This window comes from Brachyhypopomus gauderio, chromosome 19 (assembly GCF_052324685.1).
Source record: "Brachyhypopomus gauderio isolate BG-103 chromosome 19, BGAUD_0.2, whole genome shotgun sequence".
Taxonomy (NCBI): Eukaryota; Metazoa; Chordata; class Actinopteri; order Gymnotiformes; family Hypopomidae; genus Brachyhypopomus; species Brachyhypopomus gauderio.
Window position 1 is genome coordinate 8,529,732 of NC_135229.1, and position 13,371 is coordinate 8,543,102.

General features: G+C 42.1%; 1 protein-coding gene across 8 annotated transcripts in view; it reads left to right on the forward strand.

The window, feature by feature from the left end:
* Positions 1-8,048, forward strand: part of LOC143482596 (guanylate-binding protein 3-like) — a 70,498-nt gene extending 62,450 nt beyond the window's left edge. For all 8 annotated transcript variants that reach the window (XM_076980983.1, XM_076980981.1, XM_076980982.1 and 5 more), the window contains 6 exons: positions 5,221-5,463; positions 5,581-5,858; positions 6,033-6,245; positions 6,370-6,472; positions 6,592-6,785; positions 7,515-8,048. In XM_076980983.1, the coding sequence (XP_076837098.1) occupies positions 5,221-5,463; positions 5,581-5,858; positions 6,033-6,245; positions 6,370-6,472; positions 6,592-6,785; positions 7,515-7,736 (1,253 nt within the window). In that variant the 3' untranslated portion in view covers positions 7,737-8,048. The remainder of the gene's footprint in view (positions 1-5,220; positions 5,464-5,580; positions 5,859-6,032; positions 6,246-6,369; positions 6,473-6,591; positions 6,786-7,514) is intronic.
* Positions 8,049-13,371: the final 5,323 nt, after the last annotated feature.

Below are 13,371 nucleotides of genomic sequence, written 5' to 3' on the forward strand. Positions count from 1 at the left end.
ATTGCAGGTAAACCTGTGCTTTGAGTATTTACTAAAGTGTAACGTTTTTAAAAATACATAGAATTTTGTCGATGGATAATGTGGTTTCTGTAATGTAATGTTCGGTAATGTGGCTCCATTTTGTCGGACACCTCGCTAACACGTATGTACCACATATGTAATGGGGCAGAGCGTGGTCACGCAAACGTACATCTTGCGAAGACTAGACTGTCTCATATAACAGCCGTGAGATGCAGCCTATCTAGCCTTCGAAGTGTGTGGCCTCAGTGGGCTGCAGTCTACGCGGTCTACGTAGGCTGCAGCCCCTGAATTGAGATGCACCAATTTGCACTTTATGTAGGAAGGAGTTCGCTTATCACAGGAACACTTCCACCCTTCGTTACCACCTCAACGCAAAACATGTTGGGGCGTCCCAGACCCACCCCCCTCCAAGCTCACAATGTAGCCCATCACAAAATTTACCAACAACCCTGCTACCCAACGGCTATCGGAAAAGCCAAGTGACAATCCTATCCATCTCCCAACATCACACACACCAAACAATTTATCTCTTCAAGTACTATCCTTACCCCACCTAACCTCAGCCCTTCTTAGCCACACCCACTGACTAGATCTCTCAGCTACCGCTGACAACTCCTTTACCACTGCTCTCATCACACAGCCTCTAAATCCAAACTCAGCCAGTAGTCTTGTGGCAGACTTAGCCACGAAACCCCTAGCCCCTACCTCTACAGGTCTAATATGTGCTTGCCAGCTCCGCTCTCTTACCTCAGCCACCAAATCTGCATACTTCAACCTTTTCCTTTCATATGCTGCATCAACTTCGTCTTCAAATGGAACAGTTAGCTCTATGAAATACACTATCCGCTTACTTTCAGAATACAACACAACATCTGGCCTCAAGTTTGTGACTACAATACACTCTGGAACCTGCAACTTACAGCCTACATCAACCAACAGTTTCCAATCTCTTGCATCAGCCCACTTACCACCAACTTTTGAAAACTGTGTTGGCTCCTTGCTATGCTGCCCCTCACACACAAACCTAATTACTCTATTGGAACTAGCAACTGGCATGCCATTAACTTCCAACCGCTTCTTATCAAGTGCACCTGCCAATGATTTGAGTACCTGATTATGCCTCCATGTATAACGTCCCCGTGACAAACTCACCTTGCATGCCGACAGGATGTGCTTCAATGTACCACTTCCTGCACATAGCTTACAAGTTGGATCCTCACCTAACCACTGCCCAAGGTTTTGTGGAGTTGGAAGCACATCATAAGTAGCTCCCACAAGAAACTTTATATGACTCGCATCCAATACCCATAACTCTCGCCAGGTGATTCTCCTCTTCTCCACACTTTCCCATTTCATCCACTGACCCTGCTTACTCTGTCCTGCAGCTTTTGCCCGTCTTACTTCCTCCTCCTGTTCTTGAATAAAACCAGTCACCATTCGCCTTCTCTCAGGTGATGTGGCCTTGCTCAATGCCCTCCATGTATCACCTGACCCTAGTCCTGCCCTCCCCTTTTGCACCTGCCCTACAACATCTCTATGCTCCAATGCCCTCTTTGCTGCCTGAGTTGCCTCTTGGGAATTCCACTTTCTTCCTGTACGTGTCACTGGTGCCGCTGCTTTGATCAGTGCATCTTTCGACCCTATCACAACATTTCTCGGCCTACCTTGGCACATTTAAACTCCTCAACTAAGCGTGTTAGTGGCAGTTCTAGCACTCCTTTCCCAATCCATGCCACACTACTAAGACAATGTGGAACCCCAAGCCATTTTCTTACAGCCTTATTAACAATCCTTTCTAGCCTCTCAACTTCAGTCATCGGAATATCATACACCGTCAGTGGCCACCTTAGATGAGGCAACAATCCAAACTGCAAACACCACAATAGAGACATGCTGTGTTGGCGGTCTGGTCCTGCTGAAGTCCACCATCTCCTTGGTCTTGGAGGTGTTTAGCAGCAGGTTCTTCCTATTGCACCATGCCGCAAAGTCACCCACAAGGTGTCTGTACTCCTCCTCCTGCCCTCCTCGTACACAGGCCACAATGGCAGTATCGTCCAAAAACTTCTGCATGTGGCACGTCTCAGAGTTGTACTGGAAGTCTGAGGTGTAGATTGTGAAGAGGAATGGAGATAGTACAGTCCCTTGTGATGTTGTTAAAGTCCTCGGAAACGGCTATGTAGGCCTGTGGATAACGAGTCTGTAGTCTTGCGATGGTTGAGTGGATGACGTCACAAGTGTTCTCTGCGTCAGCGTGAGGAGGAATGTAAACTCAAACAACAATGGCGTGGGACAGCTCTCTGGGCATGTAGTAGGGCCAGAGACTCACCGGCAACAGTTCAACATCCCGGCAGCAGATAATCTCCTTCACAGTCACATGCCCCGGGTTACACCATCTGATGTTCACATACAGCACGAGTTCCCTGCCTTTGGATTTGGCGCTCTGTTTGGCGTCCCTATCCACTCTCACGTTGGTGAAGCCGGGAATGTCCATGTCAGCATTGGGAATGTTGCTGGTTAGCCACATTTCCGTGAGGCATAAAATGCTACACTCCCGGTACAGCTGCTGATTACTAACCAATGCCGCCAGTTCGTCCATTTTGTTAGTCAGGGAGTTCACATTCCCCATCACCATGGAAGGAATCGATGCTTCTAAACTAGTGATAAAAAACAAACAAAAGATAAAAAGTTAAGTGGCTAAAAACAGTACACATAGACGGAGCTAATGGAGTAGGCTGCCACTCTTCACGGCGTCGGAAGAACAAAGTTTGTGACCATTAGTTGCAGTCTGAAGCCCTGGCATGTGCCTCTCTGTCTTTTTTCTAGATAAAATACGAGTACAAAATTACGAGTATCCTTTACATTTTTTTTACAAGCTGTCCACGACCAGTTGAGAATCACTGTTCATTATCACGGACATGGTTCAGCCAGCTGCAGACTGAAACTGCTGGGGGTTGAAGGTAAACTGTGAAATCCGGATCACTGGTGTGTTTCGTGTTAACATTACAGTGCATTTATTGTCCAGCTCAAGTTGCGGGCTGGAAAATGGATCGGTAAGTGGATCGGCCGCATTCGATATTGTATCAGATCGGTCCCATCTCTAACTAATACCATGTTTGTTAATGATATGTGGTAACTGAAGCATATATAGGTTGAACAGTAAAGGCCCGAGCACTGATCCTTGGTGGACGCCACATTTTTTGGTGTGTGGAGGAAGAAGTAATGCAACATAGTTATTGCGCCAATTTAAGTACAATTAAACCAGTCTAAGACTAAGACAATAAAGCCTACCCAGCTCTGTAGTTGTTATGGACACTAAGCCACTGCCCAGATCCTAAATTTATTTAGATCTCTCAGAGACACAACACACCTTTCTGAATATTACTTGCATTTTATTAAGGTAATTTAATGAAAAAAAACCCATGCAATATCATTTGCCTAAAAAGGGAAATGCATCAAAAAGGGACTTCACAGACCAACTGGTCTATACTTCTGAACAGGGCCGATCAAAATAGTGAAGTCATTTTTCTATGCTTATTTCACCTCACTGTTGTAATTCTACAATGTTGTTTTATAAATATAAAAATTTACTTCCAATTTACTTACTTTACCTTCACCAACATCTCTCAGTTTGCTTGCAATCTTACAATAGATAGAATACATGCAATCTTACAATAGATCGTGCCACATGCAGAATAGAATTTTGGAGCTGAAACACAAAACACTGATTAGCTCCCCTCCTGGACTGACTGGGCCGTTAACGACACAAAACCACGCCCCGGTCGGTCACAGGGCCCTCACGCCTTAATCGGCACTTGGCCGCTTAGCCCCACATAGTGTGAGGACAAGGAGCTACGGCTCCTTATCCGTCTGAGGTGTGTGTGTGCAGGTACCTCCCTGGGGCGTGGCTACGTCACCTCCTGAACCTACCTTCCCCCAGAGCTGACCCCTGCCTTCTGCTAGGGGTCACCCCAGCCTCCTGGGGAGTCAGCCCCAGCCGGGGCCTCCCTTTACGAGGTGGACTCCTCCACCCAACCCAGGAGCGCCAGAGACCGAGGCCCAGAGCACCCCCCGTCGCGGGCTGGGGAGCAGCCCCAAGGGCCTCCTGGTCACCCCGGGCAGGAGAGAGGATCTCCATCTTCATCAGGAGCTTCTCAGACCGGAGCCCCATGGTCCCCAAACATCCAGGGGCCCCAGCCCTCTAGGGAGGGGCTCTTTATGACCAGGCTCCAGACACCCCACAACATAAGGGGGCTCCTGCTAGGTGGAGACCCCCACAAGGTCCAGGAACACCACGACACCGCCAGGGAGAAACACCTGCACATAAGCACACACACCCCCACACACACTGCAGACTGCCCTGGTCTGCGCCGTGCCACACACACACACACACACAAAACACATAAGCACGGCGGAGCTCTCCACACAAAACACCACGCAGACAAACACTTACCACGAGACATGACCACGAACGAAGGAGAAAGTAAAGGAGACTGGCGGCTTCCGAAAGTGGCTGGTCATTCTGTGACGGGCAGGGAGTGCGAAATAAAATGGAAGCGATCACGCCAAGTCTCAGGGAAAAAGGTTGGTTTAATTGAAAGTGCGCAAACCAAAAACCCGTGACATAGATCCAAATGAAGGATATAATGACCAGCGGTCAACTGGTACAAAGACAAGACATATATAGGCAAACAAACGACCCTCAGGTGAGACGGATCACGGGCTCCGCCCACCTGAGGGACGCACACAACGCAACAAAACAGCAACAACAACAGCCGCTGTGGATGGAGGCGACCGGTAGGGGGCCGCCTCACCGTGACAAATTCTACCAGATACCAGACATGCATGGTGCAAGTTTAATCTTTACTTAACCTTACAATTTTAAAACATTGAGTTAAAACAATGATTAAAGTCCCCTCAGCTAAAAAATATTTAAATCACAAGTACCCAAATATACAATTTGAGACTTCGGATTTTTACTAAGTAACTTAAAACATTCAGAATCAGAGTTAGCATGGCTCATTCTTATCTGAAATGTAGCATAAGACTTATTGGTTAAGGGAAAGTGTCTTGGTGAAGGATTTGAACTTGCTGTAAAAGGTTTGTAGAGAGGTACTATACACCAACACTCACATGTACTCACACATTAATGAGAGAAAATGAGAAGCAATTAAGTCTTGTTCCTGTTTTTATTATTTCTAGGACATACTCCTAAAATTGAGCAGTTCAACCTGCCTAGGCGCTGTCTGAGGAACTATTTTGCAGAGCGGAAGTGTTTTGTATTTCCCCGGCCAACCAGCGATGAGAACCTAAGAAAGATTGAGGATCTGAAGGAGGAGGATCTCGACCAAAGATTTCTGAAGCAGGCTGAGGAGTTCTGTAGTTATGTGTTCAGCAATGCCAAACCTAAAACAGTCACAGGAGGACGCACTCTCACTGGCACTGGTCAGTCACAACCATAAAGCCTGTCACTGTCTATAAAATCATACCTTACTAATTTTACATGGAATGAATGAATAAACGAATGAGTGAACAGACTGATTGGGTCATGTGCTTTTCCAGTATTGGGCAGTTTGGTGGAGGTCTACGTGGAGGCAATTCGCAGTGGTCGCGTTCCCTGTCTGGAAAATGCAGTGAAGACTCTGGCTGAGATTCAAAATGGAAAGGCAGTAGAACAGGCCATGCAGGTCTACATCAACCAAATGTGTAATTCACTGTGTCTTCCTATGGACCCAGCTGAGCTCTCAGATTTCCACCAACAAGCGGAGAGGAAGGCTGTTGAGGTCTTCATGAGTACTTCCTTCAATGATGCTGAGCAAAAAGCACAAATGGATCTCATGGTACCTCACAAACACACCTCACACATTGTAAAGCAGATTTAAAGAATATATTTGAACAGTAGTTTTTTAGGTTTATCCATAGGAAATATTTCATAACAAACATATCACTCTGTTTATATACCACACACACTAACTCTTTTTCTGTCTCCCTCATATATGTCTCACATCCACAAGGGGCAGATCCAGAGTGAATATGAGGAACGGTGTCATCAAAATCAAAAGGAGTGTATTCTTGTGTGTAAGTCAAAGCTGACAAAAGTTTTTGCTCCTTTGGAAGAGGCTCTAAATGAGGGCTCCTTCATGCGGTGTGGCGGATATCAAGAGTACCGTAGCACAGTCAAGCGCCTTACACAGGAGTACAGAGCACACACAGATGGGCAACTTATGGTATGTCTACACATACAATTTGTTTTTGTTTGCTTAGTCCTGCAGTGCAAACAAAAAAAGTGAGAATATCACTTCAAATAACACAAAAAAACTACATGTGTGTATGTATGTTGTGTATCTTTAGAATGAGGATGTATTGACTGAGTATTTGACGGAAAAAGAAAAGTTTGCAAAGATTATTCTAGCAGGTGATCAACGCCTCACTGAAGCAGAGCAGGAGAAAGAAGGTGAACACACACACTTTCTCTTTTGGTTGCACAGTGCCGATTAGCTCTGTTCCTTCTGACTCACTGTTTGTATGTGACTCACATGTGTCTTGGCCATGGTGGGTTTTTCTCTTTCTCAGTGGAGCGATTGCAGATGGAGGTTGTGGAGCAGAGGCAGAAGGGTTTAGAGAAGCAGAATGAGCTGCAAGAGCAGATGTTGAAGGACCAGCAGAGAACATACGAGCAGCACATGGATCAGCTGATGGAGCGCATGGAGAGAGAGCACAAGAGAGCGCAAGAAGATAATGAACGAGTACTGCAAGCCAAACTCAATGTAAGATTTGCGTGTTTTATTTAGTAATGGTTATGATCACTGGTGAGTATGTCTTCTATTAGTCATAACAACCTGCACTGGTTTTGTACTTTATCAGACAACTTCTCTGGTTATGACACAGACTGTTTGAAGGACTCTGTTAATGATTTGCCCGTAATAAAATTCACTCTGCTCAGCGCAGGTGTCCACCTCCACGCTATGTGATGCTTACTTACTAGAAAAAATTCTAGAAAAATATTAACATCCGTCCAGCTGGCAAGCATAATTTTTTTCCAAACTATACAGGCTGTTCATTTCAACTGTTCAGAGAGTGTTTTAAGACATCAGTTTTGCTAGTGTCATTTTTATGCTGCATGTGGGGCTTTATGTCCATCTGATTGAAAATGTTTGTACCTGAAGGTGATAGTGTAAAGGCTTGTTGTGTGCAGCCATGCTGCATTTAATATGAATAATGAAATTAAAAAATGGATTAGATAGAAAAATAGCTCTAGATTTAAAAGTTTTTGTTTTTTTCCCTACACTCAAATTTCATGAATCAAGTCTTGAAGCATTTTGAGTTAAGTCTGAGTTTTTGGCTCAAGGTGCTATCTATGTTAAATGAATATAAATTAGGTGAACTATTTATATTACAAATCATACGTGAAGACATGCCATTAGGTACATCTATCCGTTAACCCATTGTGTCTTCTTTGTCCTGAGCTCCAGTCTAATGTTGTGTTTATGTTACAGGAGCAGCGTGTATTGCTGGAACAAGGTTTTCAGGATAAAGCTAATCAGATGAACAAAGAAATTGAGGCTCTGAAGAAAGAGATGAAGAACAATGACGATTCTAAGCGCTCTACACTTAGTAAAGTGGTGGATACTGTTGGAACGGCAGCATCCCTGTTTCTGCCTGGCATTATTCCCAAAGTTCTTGGCATTGGAGCCTCTTTTTTGTCCCGCTTGTTTTGAAAAGCCAACTACTCAAAAGGGTTACAAATTAGTTCCATGATAATAACTCACTCTTTAACCATTGGGGGGCAGTCATGGTCCTGTGGTAGGGAACTGGTCTTGTGACTGAAGGGTGCCCATCGCTCTGGGCATGTGTGCACCACAGCCCCCTAGTAATCACTAGTGTGTGTGTTTGTGTTCTAATTGCACAGATGGGTAATTGTGGTGAAAAATGATTGCGGTGTAACATCACAATTGACATTTCACACACATTATGTTACTTAACTGACTATTATGCAATGGTTGTTATTCAGTAAATTAATAAATACTTAGAAATGTACACTTAATAAAGTGGTGGACACTTTTCTTCAGTTAAGGCTTTTGTCAAAATCCTTTTTGTCTTTTAGAATTAAATTCAGTGTTTCTTTTTTTTAAATGCCTGAATGGCCTAACTCCAGCCTACCCAGCTGACATTTATACCCTGTAACAATATCATAGTTAGTGAACCAAGGTTCATGTTTCAGTACTACAGTATTATATTATACTATTATTACACACATTAGAGACAAACGCTAGTAAACTGAACAGGACTCTAGGGAGATACAGACAACAAGAACATACGACTGATCAGGGACTAGAAAATTACATACATCATAACCAGGAACAAAGAACAAACCGTTAAACAGGAAGGCTGAGAGAGACCAAGTGCAGAACACACCAAAACATAGAAATAATGACTGACAAATGGGAGGACAGTACATAGGGATTAAATAAGGAACGAAACAAGTAAACTAAACTAGACTAAGGTGTAGACAATGATGAGAGGCATGAGAACAGACTGACAGAGGTGTGGCAGGGAAACACAAGAAAAAACCAAACAATAACGTGGTGAAACAGTAAAGACAGAACAGGTTGGAGGGGGGCGGAGCTATACGTAACAGGTAATAAAATGTAAAATATCATTTTAACACCATATTAAAGCAATGGCTTAAACTTTCAAGATTAGATTTCAAGATTAGAAAACATTTAACAGGTCCTCCATGTGAATGATCAACTCTGAATGATAATTACTCACTGTATCTGGTTATCTGTAATGCAGCGCATGCTGCGGAGCTAGGAGGCGTACACAAATGCTGAGGAGAGCGAGATTTATTGAGGGGAATTCCATAATCAAGGTTGTTCAAATAGGCAGGGGTCATATCAATCAATCAAGACAGATAAATCGGCATGATACACACACAATGACGGAGCAGGAACAATACTCACAAATACAAAGAGCACAAGGATCGCAAAGCACATAGAGCATAAGAACAGACTGAACAAAACAACCGATTAGGGGGAAACAGAGACTATAAATACACAAAACTAAACTAGACACAGGTGGAGACACTGACGACACGGGTGTGGCTGACGAAGGGAAACCATGGAAACAGACAAGCAGGGAACAACACAGACATGAGGAGTAGGTTACCGGAGTGACAGCTAGAGAAGGGGGCGTAGCCCTACGTGACATTATCAGTATACCAGCTGATATCCTCTCATGGTTGCAGCCAGAAGTGTTTATTACATGAATTGCAATGCATGCATTTTATCATGACACTTCTCTACATCTATAGTAATGGCAGGGATTTTTTCCTGATAAAGTACACTATGCACCACGTATCTTTATCAGTGATTGTGATGAGCTTTGGTCTCTACCTGGTGTGGTGGAAATAGCTGTCGCTCAACAACTAAGCTCATACCTGAATCAGAACCAGATACATGAAGTCTTTCAGTCAGTGTCATTATAGTACAGAGACTAAGGAGTTAATGACCTGTTGGTGCCTTCTGACCAGGGTTATGTCTCTTTACTGTGCATCGTGTTTACTTTCATTTTACACGCCCCTGTTCAGCTCACTCATTCCCAGCTATCACGTTCACCTGCATCTTGTTTATTCCCTCATTAATCTTATACCCTACATTTCTGCCTTAGCTTTGTTGGTTTTCATGAGCTTTGTTGTATCCCGTGAGCCGATATTTTGCTAAGTATTTTTGTGAGACGTATAAACATAAACACAGGATGAGACTCAGATAAAGACGAGCAACAAACACTACATCCTGGCCCGGACTTTCGCAGGGGCTTACGGGGCTAAAGCCCAGGGCCCCGGCGCTTTGGGGGCCCCGCCCCAGATTGCCGTTTTATTTATTGTGAATGAATAGAGCCAGGTGCGCCTGCAGGATTGGGTGGAGCAGAATTGATTATTTTCTCACAATGGCGAACAACAGAAAGTACAAGCACAAGCACAGTACTGATCCTGCGCATTGGGGAAATATTAATGAGTCTGTGCGGGCTTATTGGGCTGAGAAAGGACCGGAAAGTTGCCAAAATATGGATGGAAATTTAGAAGCATCGGAACGGGTGTACAAGCATCAGAAGCGGCTCTTCTCCAGATCGCACTTTAAACGCAAGCTCGCAAATGGTGAGTACGTCCAAAGGCAGTGGCTGCTTTACTCTCCATCCACCGGAGCAGTGTTTTACTTTACTCTCCAATCCGTGTATCATTCGTTCATTTGATATTCAACTGAAAATCAAAATCGTAAAATCAAAAAACTATTCATTATTTTGTTTTTCGTTTTGAATATAAAAACAAAAAAACAAACCAGGCTTGTATTTTTCAGTTTTTTATTTGATGATCCAAACAAAAATAACTAAATAAAAAATCGGATTCGGAGCCGAACTTGATTTTGATTTTTTAACTTGACCCATTTGTGTGCCCCGGAAGTTACTGATATGTTTATTCTTCGTGGTCTTCGTTTGTGCGGGAGTGCGCTGCAGTGTTACTTGTTCTACTCTGAGCCTAGACATTGGAACATAGTCTATATTGGTATAGACAACGTGACCATATTGGAACCACATTCTAGATTAATTAAATATTTATTTATTTGAAGGTGGTCAGACGCATGCAGAGATTTCGTGCACGTTGCAGCAAATGGATATCCAGTGATGATCCGGTGTTAATATTTGTCATTGTGTTTTGTAGTGCTCGTTTACTTTAGTCTTTGCTGTATTTTCTGTGCCTTGTATTATTTATATAAACGTGTTTTCCTTTCATAATCGCTGTGGTCCTTTATATTCCTTCGTGAGTGTTTCTGTGAAGTGTGTTCTGTATGCCTCGTAAGTTGCGCACTCTCCGTGTGGGCGCGGTTCACTTAGAGCTAGGGTGACCAGACGTCCTCTTTTTCCCGGACATGTCCTACTTTTAGACCTAAAAAAATGTCCGGGGGGAATTTGTTCGACTGCCTCAAACAGAATACATGTACAGTGCAAAAGTGTTTACAAGCGAAAGCACGGTTCTACGGCAATGACGAAACGAAAGTGTACGTTTACGGAGGAGTTAAAGAGAAAAAACGTTCGACACACACACCATTCACCTAAATCATTCACCGATACACCGATGACCCCCACCCAGCACAAAAGTTGTCCTCCTTTTCAGAAACCCAAATCTGGTCACCCTACTTAGAGGAGACTAGCTCCGTTAAAGTATGTGCCAGCTCTTTATCGCGATTGTGTCCAACCCTGACTCCCACCACGTTACACAGATATTGGTATATTATTTATTTCAGTAATTCCATTCAAAAGGTGAAACTTGTATATTATACTCATTCGTTGCACGCAGACTGATATATTTAAGAAAATTAGAATATTGTGAAAAGGTTCAATATTGAAGACAATATTAAATATTAAATAATAATAATAATAAATATTTAATATTGAAGACAATATTAAATAGCTAATGAACTAAAACTGGTCTCTCAGTCTAGTTCTGTATGCTACAGTCATGGGGAGGAAAAACAAGTAGTTATATACAATATTAAGTGCATCCTAAACACAGGGTTCCCACGGGTCCTTGAAATCCTTGAAAGTTTGTGAATCTGAAAAAATAAGTTCAAGGCCCTGGAAAGTTTTTGAAAACAGGCATAAAAGACAGCCGTCCTTGAAGGTCCTTGAATATTTTAGGGGGTTTGAAATTTCACATGGATGAAGACCGCAGTCAAGGAACAATAGGGCACAGTTGGTAGGAAGTCAATATTTAGAAAAGATTGCTATGAAAAAGATTGTCATGATGTTTTAAATTTCTCATCCTTTTGTTGAAAAATATGATCTGATATGAAAGTTGTTATAAAGATTTTAAGTGAGTTCTTTAGCATTGATTCAATTAATCAAAAATGTCATTTTATATTCTGAGTTGACTATTTCGATGCCCGTGTTAAAAGTGAATGTCTAACTTACTTGACCAAGTTTAATAAGATTATCACTGATGGTATGAGATAAAATATATAATAGAGATTCTTTCAAGAAACATCCTAATACAAATTATAAAACCACAATGGCTTGTTAAATGGCCCATATCTTCTAAAGTAAGAGATTCATTTCAAAATAATAAGATGTATTCTGTAGCCCTGTTTCTTGATGTGGATTAATGGACCTTTTGTAAGTCAGAAGATGAATTCCAGGAGCATTTGTTTTTTCATGTCAATATTCACAAAGTTTTTGCATGGACACTAGAAACTCGATTAATCTCAAACTTAACATTCTGTCTTTTGATGCCATTTTACTTTATGCAGAAAACTTAAGTTCGGATTTCTGAGGCCATAAATGTAGTCGTACTTTTAGCAAAATACCACATTCACTACAATAAGTGGAGTGGTTAAAAACATTTTCTCTTTATGAATGAATTAAATTCATATTACTCTTCATTAAGTAGATTAAAAAACTTGGAAAATGCTAGAATTATCTCTCACCAGATTTCTCTAGAAATCTATAGTTCTAATCTCATTATATGGCTTTGCTCCTCTGTTTTATGTATGTACTGTATGTGTATATGCATATGTTTATTGTCATTATTTTGCCAGCACAAGTTCATTTTAAATTTCATTGATTCTACAGGGCCTATGCTGACTTTTATTTTCCAAAAGTTTGGTCATTCTCCTGTAGAGAAATTTGTTTGTTTGTTCAGCACTGAAAGCTAGTGTTTCCTGTATGTAGTTAACGTATGTGTAGCCGCTTTACATGAATGTCACCTTCTCACAGGTCCACTGCTAAATTGCCAGTCATGTTGAGTGTGAGTGAAGTTTTTGTTGAATCAGCGCTTAATGTCATGCACAGAACATTTCAGGATGCATGTCTTGAAATGACATTCGGTCTTATGAATTTGCGTTGTATTAACATCGTTTTTTTATAACATATTCAGGGGTAAGAGTAGGTAAATGCTGGCAGGTGCAGTCCTTGAATTTGAGGAAGTTGGTCCTGGAAAGTCATTGAAAGGTCCTTGAATTTTATGTTAACCAAGGTGTGGGAACCCTGTAAACAACAACCTACAACTCTTTGTACCTTGCACCAATTTGTAGTACTCAGTTGTTGTCTTATTATTTCAAGAGCTTTTAAATGGTCCATCAGAAGACCACCTAAGAAGTTGTATTACACAAAGTGCACCCTAAACAACAACCTACATCTCAGACATGGGTATTTACAGGTGCTGTTCATAAAATAAGAATATTGTGAAAAGCTATTGAAATAATTAGATAAAAACTCACCACCACTATTAGGTAAGAGGTAGAAATACCCATATTTGAGTTGTAGGTTGCTGGTCATCATGGGCTTAATGTAATACAACTT